We start from the raw sequence: 13,685 nt of genomic DNA, 5'->3' as shown, positions 1-13,685 counted from the left end.
CCCTGGTTGGTCTGGGAGCTGGGGCTGGATCCGTTAATCTCCACCCTGGAACCTGCCACAGTGCACCCTGGGGCAGGCTGCTCCAGACTGCCAAGATGCCTCAGGTCCTCTGAGCCACCCCTTCATCTGCAGACCTGATGTCTGATTCAGATCCAAGTTGGCAAAGTACAGCCCCCGACCCAGTCCCGCACCACCTGCTTTTGTAAAGAACGTTTTGTTGGAATACAGCCAAGCTTATTCATTTATGTATTATTTATGGGTGCTTTTGCACTGCAATAGCAGGATTGAATAGCTGAGATCAGAGACCCCAGCTGGCCTGCAAATCCCTCGGTATTGACTCTGGGGCTCCTTATACAAAAACTTTGCTGACCTTTGGCAAATCACGCGAACATAGTGGCTTTCTTCCCTGTCCCTTCTTGTGAACCCTTAGACTCTTATGTCAGGTTTTTTGTTTTTATTGTTTTGGCCACACCCGTGCCATCTGGCAGTACCCAGGCCAGAGATCAAACCTGTGCCTCCGCAGAGACCCAGGCTGCGATAGTTGGATCCTTAACTCTTTGCGCCAGAGCAGGAACTCCTATGTTAGATTTTGAAGTCATGTCTCTTCTGCATCTTTGTTGAATATTCACCATCTTTGTCATCATAACAATGATGCTAATTAAAACAAGAGCCCTTTATTCTCAGTTCTGGGAGTTTAGGATCTCTTGCCCTTTTGAGCTCTGCTCATAGGCCATTGTGTCTGGGTAACTATGTGATTCTCTTCCGAATTGTTTAAATCATTTTATCCTTTACCTTGACGCATGTGCTTATCTTTTGCCCTGGCAGCCTTGAGGACAGGGACTGTCCTGTGTTTTAAGGAGGTGGAGTTTGGCATAAGCCAGATCATGCCCAAACACCTCCTCTGTATCCTCCCAGAAGACACCTAGTCTTCCTCCACCAAATATGCCGGCAAGCAACTTTTCTCCCTTTGATTGGTATTTTTATATTTTGTTTTTAAGGTTAGTGAAAACTAACACTTATGATTTCATAGTGCTGAGCACAGTTTAATCCTTATGGCGACCTCATGTGACAAGTATTTCTAGTCTCCCCATTTTACAGCAGAGGAACGGAGACCCAGAGAGGTCAGGTCAGTTGCCCAGAGTCACACAGCTTGGATGTGCCAGTGTCAGGATTCAAACTCAGCCTTGGAGGTCCAATTCTTGCCACTGCCCTATATGCCTTTCAGTAGGGATCCATTTATGGATGATTTTACAGTGAGAGACCTGGGAGACCCTCAAGAAACACCCCCTGGTGCTCCAGTCCTAGACGGAAGGGCCAGACCCCTCGCCCCCAGGAAGGTTCATTCCCCTTCTGTCCAGTTCTAATGGTGGGAGTTCAGGCAACAGCCAGGTCTTCGGTGCTTAGAGCTTCTTTCTAGGTGGGATCTACCTCATCACCAAGAGAAGGGTCCCGCATCCCTTGATGGGGGAGTAGGGCCTCTTGGAGGCTGAAGGTGGAGGCCTGGCCCACGTGGGAAGCCTAAGCCCCAGGACCCATCTGCGGAGACTTGCCAGAGCCTAGCTGTGGAGACACTTTCCCCTGAGACCCCAGGAAGCTGGCTCTCAGAGGACCACGGCTGGCTCTCACAGGCAGCCCTTCCTCTGGCTGACCTCGGGGCCAGGGATGGCGAGAGGAGCAGAGATGTCTCTCCAGGCCCCGGGGCAGCAAAGGTGAAGTTCATCCACTAGCAGCTACCAAGGTTGTCCAGCATGCATAGGGCCCTTGCCCTGGGGAAGAGCCTGGCCAGAGGGAGGGGCCGTCACAGCTATCCCTCTTCCACGGCCGCACCTGCCGGCCAAGAGCAGCAGCCGGGCTGCTCAGGAAATGAGCAGATTATTCTGTGTTCCTGTGTGTTGCACCTGCTGGGGCCAAAAGCTGTTCAGAGCCTGCTTCCAGGACTTGGGTCTGCTCTCCTGGTGTCGGGCCAGATGGAGTTAGAAGGATGTGGTGTGGGACCCAGATGGTGACTTGGCCTCTCCCACTTTTCTTCCTGCAGCCCTGTCTCAGCTTGTCCAACAGCAGTCCAGTAACCTGGCCCCTTCGGACCCCTGAGTTGTAGGAGACGGTGATAACAATAGCCTGCATCATGTTTGACACGGGCCCTGTGGGACACTATCACCTTTTGTATCTTTGAGTCCTCAGAACAACCCCAGTACCACTGTACTTTCATGGAAAGGGAAAAAGATGCTCAGACAGGCTGTCACGTACCCATGGTTAAATCTTGAACTCCTAAATCCTGGATTCAAACCCAGTGACACTCACTCTAGAAGCCACATAAACAGATCTAGATGCCAAGCCACAGAAGATGTGGCCCTGGGGAGCTGGTGCTGGTGCAGCAGCTGGGGGTAGACACCCTTGCAGCCCACGCTGAGGACTGTCCCAGGGACACCCGAGCCCAGGCTGCCTGTTCTCCCAGCGTCGCCTGGGCCAGGACTAAGGACATTCTGTCTGTCCTCCGTTTCCCCAGATAAACTCATTTTCCAAGGTAAAGGTTTCTAGATTTCTGCCCCCAGTCCTGCCCCTCTTCCTGGCAGGGCAGGGAGTCCCCAACCGCCCAGGGATCCATCTGAGCCCAGGGCCCTGCCTTGCCTCATCTCTCTGCACCCTCTTACCTTAGGAGCCTTCCTCTGGAGCTCCCCCTGTGGCTCAGTGGGTTAGGAACCTGACTAGTATCCATGAGGATGTGGGTTCAGTCCCTGGCCTCACTCAGTGGGTTAAGGATCTGGCGTCACTACAAGTTGCGGCATAGGTGGCAGATGTGGCTCGGATCCCGCGTTGCTGTGCCTGTGGCGTAGGCTGGCAGCTATGGCTCCAACTGGACCCCTAGCCTGGGGACCTCCATATGCCGCAGATTTGAACCTGAAAAAGAGAGCTTTCCTGTGCTGCCAGTTTGTGCTCCCCCCCCACCCCCATCCCACCCCCATGAAGACCTAGGCCTGCTCCTCACGTGGATGCCCGGCACAAGGACTTCTCAAAACCAGGAGTGAGAATGCACTTCAGCTTTCGCGTTTCTGTTCTCAACCCCTGAACGTGCCCTTGGCCCTCTTCAGGGGCTCCATGATTCAGAAAGACATCGGAGACGCATGCGGGTGGATGCTTGCACATTCATGACCTGTCTCTAGTAATACTTATGCCACAATCTACCCCTTTTTCTCCCCTGCTCTTGCTTATACGACCACCCTCAGAGTCTAGTGCCGTCTTACAGGTGGGACGATGGAGGAGAGAGTGATTTCATGCTATGCACCTCCCACAGTTGCATGTGTGTTTTATTCCACTCCAGTTAGGCCCTTGCACGCTCATGTCATGTAAGAAGCTCAGGGTGGACCTGTCCTCTGAGCATCCTTCTTTGGTGTCCAATGTTCCTGACACCCTGCAGGCTCCCACAGAGCTTTGACCTTGTCTGTTAGAGCACTGCTCACGATGCACTTGATCAGGAGCTGTGAGCATTGACGACCTAGTGAATCCTTTCTCAGGACCGACTCCTGACTACCTGGATGTGTCCCTCAGCTGGTCCATGGGAGCCATCCAGTATCTGCCGAACAAATGATTGAACTTATTATGGGAAAGTTTGGGAGCTAGAAACCTGGCCCTCTTTCTCTGTGTGCCTCTGATTAGCCTTTGTAGAAAGTATATTCTAGAGTTCTCGTGGTGGCTCAGCGGGTTTAAAACCTGACAGTGTCCGTGAGGATGCAGGTTCGCTCCCTGGCCTCCCTCAGTGGGTTAAGGATCTGGCATTTTTATCGTGAGCTGCGGCATAGGTCACAGACGTGGCTCAGATCCCGTGTTGCTGTGGCTGTGGTGTAGGCTGGCAGCTGCAGCTCTGATTCAGCCCCTAAGCTGGGACCTTCCATATGCCTTGGGTGTGTCCATGAAAAGAAAAGAAAAAAAAAAAGTTAAAAAAGAAAAGTAAGTGCATTCTATTTAGAAGCTACCATGACAGCCTGTCACCATCTGGACCCTTAAGTATGTTATGCTGGGGAGTTCCCGTCGTGGCACAGCAGAAACGAATCCGACTAGGAACCATGAGGCTGCAGGTTCAATCCCTGGCCTTGCTCAGTGGGTTAAGGATCCGGTGTTGCTGTGGCTGTGGCTCAGGTCGGTGGCTACAGCTCCAATGAGACCCCTGGCCTGAGAACCTCCATATGCCGCAGGTGCAGCCCTAAAAAGACAAAAAAAAAAAAAAAAAAAGTATGTTATGCTGTGTGTTCAATGATGATGTTGGGGCTGGGGGCAGATGGGAGTCTGGCTTCCTTTTGCGGAGGAGAGGGCTGAGGCTGGTGAGGTTAAGCCACACCCACAGCCCTTCAAGCTGGGTGCAGACCAATCACTATGGACGGCGGGGCTGACGTAATCCCTGACGTCCAAGCTGCGCGTTTGTTTTTCTTCTGGTTCCCTCTCCTTCCACCCAAAGGGTTAACTGCAAGTCGTTCCCAGTGTATGGTATCTGGAAATGTTTGTTTTGTTTGTTCATACCACAGATTCCAGAACGGAAACAGCTCTCCATCCCAAAGATCGAGTCTCCAGAGGGTTACTATGAGGAGGCCGAACCGTATGACACATCGCTCAATGGTACGTCCTGGCGACGGGGCTCGGAGGGGCTCCAGCCCCTTCCCGAGTGGACGCAGTACCGGGTCTGCTGGTGGTGATTAGCACGCTTACCCCTGGCTGGAAACACAGAGGCAGCTCTTACCAGAGAGCGCGGCCTGAGTTGAGAGCTGTGGCCCCAGAGCGTTTGGCCCCTGGTCTGATGGGGAGCTGAGACCCACAACAGACCCAGACCTGAGGCTTTCTGTGGTCCTGTCTGGATGTTGCTGGGTTCCATGCAGGAACATGATGGGGGAGAGGTCCTGGCCCAGAGGCATGAGGCCCAGTAAGCAACAGAAATGGGCTCAGGCTGTTTCCAGGTTCCATCGCTGGACTCCCACTGAGTACCAAGCGTGCCTCCAGGAGTCAGGAACTCAGCCACAGTCGGGACTCAGCGGGCCCAGTGGTCACAGCACTTCGATTCTGTGAGAGAAGACAAGTAACAGACAGGATGTATGTCAGGTGGTGATGTCAGGATGGAAAGCCGCGGGGGTGGGGGTGGGACAGGACAGGGACATTATTGTAGATTATGGAGGACCCCTCTAGTGGCGTGACCCTGAGCAGATTCCTGAATGAAGTGGCTGGTACCTGCCAGAAGAACTTTCTAAGCAGAGAGCACAGTACATACAAAGGCCCTGAGAAAGGAGAGCCCTTGGCATGTGTGCTAGGAGCAGGTGCTAAGAGATGGGGACATAGAAGGCCCTGGCAAGGACTTTGGCTTTTCCCTGCATAGACTTTCCTCAGCCTCTGCAGGGTTCCTTTGGGGCTGACCGAACTTAGGTATTAAAAAAGATGGCCTTTGCCATGGGGGCAGGGCTCACACGGGAGTCGTCTGTCTTGGCCAGGGGTTCTCAGCCGGAGGAGATGGGATCAGAAATGCTCTTCTTAGAGTTCCCGTTGTGGCTCAGCGGGTTAAGGACCTGACGTTTTGTCCATAAGGGTACAGGTTCGATCCCTGGCCTCACTCAGTGGGTTAAGGATCCGATGTTGCCTCCAACTGCAGCATAGGTTGCAGATGCAGCTTGGACCCAGTGTTGCCGTGGCAGTGCCATAGGTCTCAGCTACAACTCTGATTTGATCCCTGGAACGTCCATAGGCCGCAGGTGTGGCCATTTTAAAAAAAAAAAAAAAGCTCTTTTTCGTGCAGGAATTCTCTAGCACAGAAAGGCCGCGGGAGTTCTGGAAGAAAGAGATGGTTGTGCCCCTCCTCTCCTGGACAGCTGGACTCTGGTCCTCTCCCTCTCCCTTTCTTACCTCCTTCTTTTTCCTTCCTTTCTCAGTGAAAGGTCTTTGACAGTATAAAGCAATTTGCAGACTAAGGGGTAAGGGGCCCAGTCATGGGAATGAACTTGGCCCAAGGTGGGGAGCCTTGTTGGTTCCCCAAAGAATTGGCTCAGGGGTGAGATGGGACCGGTCACTTGGGGCCACGCACGCGTCTTGGTGCTTTACCTCTGGCTGCGGTCCCGGGACTGTGTGGGAGATGAGCGCTTCTTTGGACCGAGAGCCTTTTATTCTAAGAGGCCGGTTTTGTGGGCAGAGTCACTTAGCGTGTGAGGTGTTGCCAAATCACCAGCCCAAATGTGATTTCAGACCCGAGCCGGGGGCGCGGCGGGGCTGTCTGGGTGCGTCTGGAAGGTGGGAGCGATGACTCACCCCACAAGCACCCCCTTGGCTTTAAACCCATCTCTCTGGGGTGTGACCCTGCCAGCCGGGGCTTGTCTCCCAGATGCTCCCGGGGGCCTGTTTGTGGGGCAGACGCTTCATCTTGACACAAACAAGTGGTCAGAAGGTTCCCGGTGTTTGTCTCTTGACTGGGAGTTCATACTGGTTTCATCCAGGACTGGGGGGGGGGCACCATAAGGTCAGCAAGGGGGATGGGAAGATGCCAGTTGCCTTTGCCATCCTGCCAGGATAAGGACCATGGATGACTTGGGGGGAGCTGGTCACACTTGGCACAAAGAGGAGGCTTTCCCTGCATTATAAGCCGGCCTGCCCTCGGTTCCTGCCAGTGGGACACACAGGGACAAGAGAGGAAGGACCACCGGACGCCAGCCCCTTGCTCTAGTTCTCTGGCCAACAGTGCTTTTGCTGCCTTCCTGCAGAAGAGCAGTTTCCTGGCTTCTTGACCTGTCTCGTCAGCACCGTGCCCTCTCTGCTCCTGCTGGGTCAGGTTCCTCTGTCTGCACAAAAGTTTAGTAAGTGCCCTCATGGCCTGGGCAGCAGCCATCAGAAACAGCTAGTGCTTTCACAGTGTCTCCCACATGGGGTAATGGCAGCTGCTGTAACAAACAAGCCCCTTGAGGGTTTTTTGTTTGTTTTTTATTGTTTACTTTTTAGGGCCACACCTGTAGCATATGGACATTCCCAGGCGAGGGGTCAAATCAGAGCTGTAGCTGCCAGCCTGCATCACAGCCAGATCCAAGCTGCATCTGTGACCTCTGCCGTAACTTGTGGCAACGCCGGATCCTTGGCCCACTGAGTGAGGCCAGGGATTGAACCTGCATCCTCATGGATACTGGTTAGGTTCTTAACCTTCTGAGCTACGATGGGAACTCCCCCCCTTGCAGTTTATAGAGACTTACTGCAAATCTGATTCTCCCTCACCAACAGTTCAGTGCAGGCATCACTGGTCAGCACGTAGTTTGCGAATCCAGACTCCTTCCAGCTTGGGCTTGGCTACCCCACAGGCCTCAGGCCGCAGAATCCTCCTCAAAGAGAGCGTGGAGAACCTCTGTGTGCTGCTTTTTTTTTCTTTTTTTTTTTTTTTGGTCTTTTTGCCTTTTCTAGGACTGTTCCTGCGGCATATGGAGGTTCCCAGGCTAGGGGTCTAATCGGAGCTGTAGCCCCCAGCCTACACCATAGCCACAGCAACTCGGGATCCGAGCCACGTCTGCAACCTACACCACAGCTCACGGCAACACTGGATCCTTTAACCCACTGAGCAAGGCCAGGGACCGAACCCGCAACCTCATGGTTCCTAGCCGGATTCATTAACCACTGCACTACGACAGGAACTCCTCTGTGTGCTTTTTAAAGGCACTAGCCAGAGTGACACCCAGTGCTTCTGCCCACATTCTATTGGTGACAGGAAGTCACATGGTCACCTCTGGATGGCAAGGGCCTGGGACATGGTGTCCTACGCCAGGCTGGGACCTCACCTAACAAGCCCACACCTCCCACTGGAAAGCTCTCACTTCTGATGGGCAGGCGGCCATGTCGCCCCCTCTCTTTCTGTCTCTGCATTTGGGTCTGTCCCTCTCCTCATCTTATCTCTCTCCCGCTTGCCTTTGTCTGTGCTTCTGGACACCACACAGGTCTTTCTGGCAGATTCCCCCCCAGCGGAGTCCCCAGATGGGCGCAGGTGCCTGAAGGAGTCGTTTACGCCACGATCACCTTGGGTACTGCTTGTCCTGGAGCTGGAATGCCAGGGGTCCCTGCCTGCTGCCTGGCTCTCAGAGGCAGGGTGCATGCCCCAGGGGTGGCCATGCCCTTTTCCTGTCCTCGTGCATGGGTCCTGCATGAGCACACGTGTGTCATCTGAACAGACGGCTAAAGGATGCAGACGTGGCCACCGCCAGATCAAATCCACTATTTTGAGTACTCCCTGTGTGCCTTTCAGTACTGTTCTCTTTGCCTATGTAATTATTTTAGAAATGCATCCGTGGCACATAGAGGTTCCCAGGCTAGGAGTCCAATCAGAGCTGTAGCTACTGGCCTACGCCAGAGCCACAGCAATGCAGGATCCGGGCCACGTCTGCAACCTACACCACAGCTCATGGCAACGCCGGATCCTTAACCCACTGAGCAAAGCCAGGGATGGAAGCCGCATCCTCATGGATACTAGTCAGATTGGTTTCCGCCATGCCGTGATGGGAACTCCTGCATGTGTCATGTTAATTGCACGTTCTCACTTACCATCTCATCCTAAGAAGTGTCTCGAGTTGCAGACACGTCTCTGTAGTTTTCACTGATTATGATTGCATGGTACACTGGATGGAGTCATACTTCCCCCAGTTTCCTGCTGCTGATTGTTCAATAGCACTTGAATAACTATCTTAATGCATGTAACCTATCCCCCCTTCCTTCCTTTTTGAAAAACGAGTTTCCTAGGATAAACTCCCAAGACTGGGATTATTGGGTCAAAGAGTGTGGATGTTTTTATGATGCTCAGAACAACAAGCTGACAGGTTGTTTCCTGCAAGGCTGGTGTTAATTTATGTTGCTATCAGCGGTAAGAGAGCTCAGGGTCCCCCGCCGGGTAGCACTATTATTTTCAGTCTTTGCTTATTCAATAGGTCTAAAATTGTGAATGGTGCAACTTTTATTTATTAAACCTGGAAGGGGCGTAATATCAGACTGCTTTTAAAGAAAACTGATGTTAAAATATTCAAAGTCTTAGTTTTGGAAATAATAAAACAAAAGAAAGCACATTTTCATTGGCTTTGTAGCTGGAGTAACTGTGGCCGTGGCCTCATTCTGTTTCCCTGTATTTCTAATTCAGATGTGGATCTTTTTTCTTCATATGCAGGAACCGAGTTTTGCGGATAGGCTAGGAGGCTTCCAGAGAAGGAAAGACTAGAGGCCCATGGGCTCTCTTTTCTGATAAGTAATGTGGGGAGAAAAGAGAGGTTTCATTCACTCTGATTCAGGGGGACACATCATGTATGTGTAAGTCACAAGGAAGCAGATGGTGGCCCCACTTTCTGTTAGAGCAGCCCAGTAATGGAAGGAATTGTCCAGCAATCAGGAGGTAGTGAGCTCCCCGTCCATGAGGGAATTCAAGCAAAGGCTAGAGTAGGGTTATGCTAGACAGGATTCCTGTACTGAGCCAAGGGTTGGACCTGGATCCTGGGGTTCTCTTTTCTCCGTGTTCCGCACTTTGGGGCTTCATTGATTTTTTTTTTTTTTCCTGCACTTATTTATGGCTAACCTTGAATAGGGCAGTGAGGCCTGGAGGACAGAGCAGCTCTTGCAAGGTGGTGGGGGCGGTACTCAAGGCATGTGGAACAGGCAGAGGATTGGGCATGACTTGCACTTGGGGAGTCTGGGGCTTCTTTTAAACAGAATAGAAGTGTGAGGGTAGCTCCTTGGCGGGGCTGGAAGAAGGGCATCAGGTGGAAGTGAGTCGAAGGGGCTAAGCTTGTGCTGGGAGGTGTTCTGTGAGGAGGGAACAGGCACAAGGCTGCAGAGGATGAGGGTTTGCAGGGAAGGCTGGGACCATGCCTGAGAGGAGAGCGTTTAGGAAAGGAAGGGTGGCCGCCTTCCCCAGAGAGCAGCACCTGCTGTGGTTAGTTTGCCTTTTATTTCCAAGGAGCCACAGCTTGTTTCTGCTCCCAGGTCAGGACCGGGGACAGAGCAGACCCAGCAGGCAGCGGTGAGTGGCTTGCCTAGCCCTGGCCTTAGATAGTAACCCCTTTCCTCCTGGGTCCTGAGGATAACAGAGAGGCTCATCCCCCCCAGCCCCCCCACCCCCGCTTCATCCTTCAGTTGAAGAAACAGAGGTTCCGAGGAGGGGGCTAGACTTCTCATCTGAGGGCGGTGTCTATCAGACAGGATTGAAGGAGGAAAAAGGGAGAGACTCCTGGATTTACATTATCTGTGTCTGCGGCGGAGGAAGCATCCAAGACATTTTGCTCGGGGGCTTGGGGGCCGGAAACTGCCTGGGTCTGTGGTTGGTGGCTGTGGGCTGGTTCAAGGGTGCGGAGAACGGGGGTGGCCTGGGGACCACCGGCTGCTCCTGCCCGCTGCCCGCCCTCCCTCCGGAAGGAGCAAAGCCTCTTTAGGAACATCCCCCACCTGGCAGGGCCGTGACCCAGGGATCTTCTTGCAGAGGATGGAGAGGCCGTGAGCAGCTCCTACGAGTCCTACGACGAGGAGGAGAGCAGTAAAGGCAAGTCAGCCCCCCACCAGTGGCCCTCGCCTGAAGCCAGCATCGAGCTGATGCGAGACGCCCGCATCTGCGCCTTCCTGTGGCGCAAGAAGTGGCTGGGCCAGTGGGCCAAGCAGCTGTGCGTCATCAAGGACACCAGGCTCCTGGTCAGTCACCCCCTCCTCGGCGTGGGGGTGGGGGTGGTCCCCGATGCCAAGCGCCCAGCCTTTTCCTTTGGGACGTTTTGACCTCTCCCCATCCCGAGGCTGCATGCTGAACTTTGTGTGCATGGATGAATGTGCTTTTTCTGAATGAAACATGCCCAGTGCTTTTCATCAGACTTTCATAGGTGTCAGTGAGGGCCACCCTTCCCCCCCGCATCCCATCCCATAGATATTGTGTCTGCAGGCCTGTGGGCTCATTCTTCCTTACATCTCGGCCCCTGGAGGTTTGGGGCGGAGCCTGTTGCCCAGTCAGGGCTCCCCCCACCTATCCTGCAGCCCTAATTCGGGCTCCTGCATTCACAGGCAGCATCGGTATCTTCTCAGAAATTGGAATATTCTGAATGATTGATTATAAGACCCATAAGGAATCAGAAGAGAGTTCTCTGACCACAGCCCTGTTTCCTGTGGTTTGATTTGATTTTTTTGTTTTTCTAGGGCCATACCCGCAGCATATGGAGGTTCCCAGGCTTGGGGTCCAATGGGAGCTGTAGCGTCCAGCCTATGCCAGAGCCACAGCAACGTGGGATCTGAGCTGAGTCTTCGACCTACACTGCAGCTCATGGCAACACCGGATCCTTAACCCACTGAGCGAGGCCAGGGATCAAACCTGTGTCCTCACGGATACTAGTTGGGTTCATTAATCATTGAGCCACGATGGGAACTCCTCCTGTGATTTTCAAATTACAATTTGGTTTTATGCCCCGATTTAAAGTTTGTGCCGTTACTATAAATACCCCTTCTTCACTGGTTCCAACCTGCCCTGCTGTGTGCAGATGTTTTTCAGGTAATCCTGTCAAGCAGCCCTGTAAGAACCCCCATTTTATAAACGAGAAACTGAGGCACCATGTATTTTTTCTGGTAGGGAAGACAGCCCTTTCCTTTCTCTGCTAATAGATCATCTCCTAACTAAGCGGATGGCAAACTTGGCCTTCATCCCCTATAGACCCTCTGCTGGAGAAGCTGAGCAAGAAACAGAAACACAGGGGCAGAGAACTGGGAAAAGTACCTTCCACCCTGGGGACGTGGGGGTTGCCCACAAAGGATGCATCTTAGGAGCCAGTCAGTGCAGGCCTGCAGCGGGGTTGGAGCAGCTTGGATAAGCAGGGTCCTGGGGCATCTCTGACCAGTGGGGAGGAGGAGGCTCGAGGGAGAGGTTGACCAGCTGTCTGGTCACCGTGACGCTGAGAGCAAGTGTTGCTCCTGATTGAGGTTACAGTTCTGCACTTGCACTTGGGCCCAGCCTTTTGGTTTGGTTGGGCAGAGCCCAGCTGTTGTTGATTCCTCCCTTCGCCCTGCCCAGCGGCCTCTCCCCTGCAGAATTTGCCTCCTACCCTGGCCAAGTAGCATCTCGCCTCCCTTCTGCAGTGTTACAAATCCTCCAAGGACCACAGTCCCCAGCTGGACGTGAACTTGCTGGGCAGCAGCGTGGTGCACAAGGAGAAGCAGGTGCGGAAGAAGGAGCACAAGCTGAAGATCACGCCGATGAACGCAGACGTGATCGTGCTGGGCCTGCAGAGCAAGGACCAAGCTGAGCAGTGGCTCAGGGTGAGGGAAGGGCCTGGCCACTGGGAAAGCAGGCCCACTCCCCTCTGGGGCTCCCAGGGTCTCCTGCAGTTCTGGCTCCTGAACCTTTTCCAAAAGGGATGGATGTGGTCAGGGGTAAAGGGCCTACGATCCTTCAAGTTTGCAGGGCTTCCTGTGTTCCAAGTGGTACCCCTCTGTCTTAGGGAAACGGATCGCAGGGTCAGCCCTTAGGTCTGCCTCCTTCTCGTCACCTGGGCTTGGGCTCTAGTTGAAATCCATGTGCCTTCTGGCCACTGGGGAGGCGTCATTACCATCACCACCAGTTAAAAGGCTCTACCCTGGAGGAGGTGGGGTGGACTGTGGCATCAAGTCTAGGAACCTCTGTGGGACCAAGGCAGCATGTGGGTGCTCCACGGTGACCCCCCACCTCCGAGGAGCCACCTGGCACACACAGCGAATACCCAGTCCCACCGAGGATGGGACAAGAGGGGGCTCACTGATCTGTGGGCTGGCTGCTCTGGCCCGTTTGGGCTTTGCTGCAAACTCTGCCCTCCCATCCCCAGCCTGATGCCAGAACGCGTGGGGACCTGAGGGAGGCAGGCCCTAAGGAACAACCCCCCACCCAGCTGGGGCCCCCAGGGGACTCTCAGGCCAAGGGTGGAGCAGGGGTGCTCTGCTCCTTTGAAATCCTGCATCCTCTCGCTCACCCGACCTAGAGGGGCTCTGGCTTCCGCCTGGCTGTGAAGGGCCTTCCTCTTCCCTCAGGTCATCCAGGAGGTGAGCGGCCTGCCTTCCGAAGGAACATCCGAGGGAAACCAGTACAGCCCAGATGCCCAGCGCCTGAGCTGTCCAAAAGTAAGCCTCTCCCTGCCCGGAGGAGAGTTCACTTCCAGAAAAATTAAAGATGTAGGAGTTCCCTGGTGGCTGAGCAGGTTAAGGATCCGGAGCTGTCACTGCTGTGGCTCTGGTCACTGCTGTGACTTGGGTTTGATCCCTGGCCCTGGGAACTTCCGCAGGCTGTGAGCATGGCAAATAATAATAAAAAAATAAATAAAAATTACAGGTGTAAAATTGGGAGCTTTGCTTCTGCAACACAGCCCAATAAATAAGAAGCATACAGTGCCTGGCTCAGGGTAGGAGCTTCAGCTTGGCAAGGAAACCTACATATTTTCTTGCTTTGGGCCTGGGGCCAGGGGCAGGGGGAATACTTTATTAGGACAAAGTCACTTTGCCTGTGTCCTTGGGCAAGGACATGCATCTTTCAAGGCTCTTCCTTCCCACTTCATCCCCAGGAGAGCTTCACGACAACAGCATTAATTGTTGGAAGCTTCAGGGGTTGGGGGAACAGCCTAGGTGTTGACCCCAACCAAGTGGCCCTTGTGTTCAGCTGCACGGAGCTGTGGGGCTCCTGCTTTAAGGTCAAAGGCAGGGAAGTTAGGCTGGGT

At 53.6% G+C, this 13,685-nt stretch overlaps 1 protein-coding gene across 4 annotated transcripts in view; it reads left to right on the top strand.

The window, feature by feature from the left end:
- AFAP1L2 (actin filament associated protein 1 like 2) overlaps positions 1-13,685 on the top strand; it is a 104,609-nt gene that overhangs the window by 74,571 nt on the left and 16,353 nt on the right. For all 4 annotated transcript variants that reach the window (XM_047760244.1, XM_047760243.1, XM_047760242.1 and 1 more), the window contains 4 exons: positions 4,518-4,608; positions 10,454-10,659; positions 12,082-12,261; positions 13,006-13,095. In XM_047760244.1, coding sequence (XP_047616200.1) covers positions 4,518-4,608; positions 10,454-10,659; positions 12,082-12,261; positions 13,006-13,095 — 567 coding nt within the window. The remainder of the gene's footprint in view (positions 1-4,517; positions 4,609-10,453; positions 10,660-12,081; positions 12,262-13,005; positions 13,096-13,685) is intronic.

This window comes from Phacochoerus africanus, chromosome 15 (genome assembly GCF_016906955.1).
Source record: "Phacochoerus africanus isolate WHEZ1 chromosome 15, ROS_Pafr_v1, whole genome shotgun sequence".
NCBI lineage: Eukaryota > Metazoa > Chordata > Mammalia > Artiodactyla > Suidae > Phacochoerus > Phacochoerus africanus.
The sequence above is the reverse complement of the archived record's forward strand: the minus strand, read 5'-3'. Positions and strand labels throughout refer to the sequence as shown.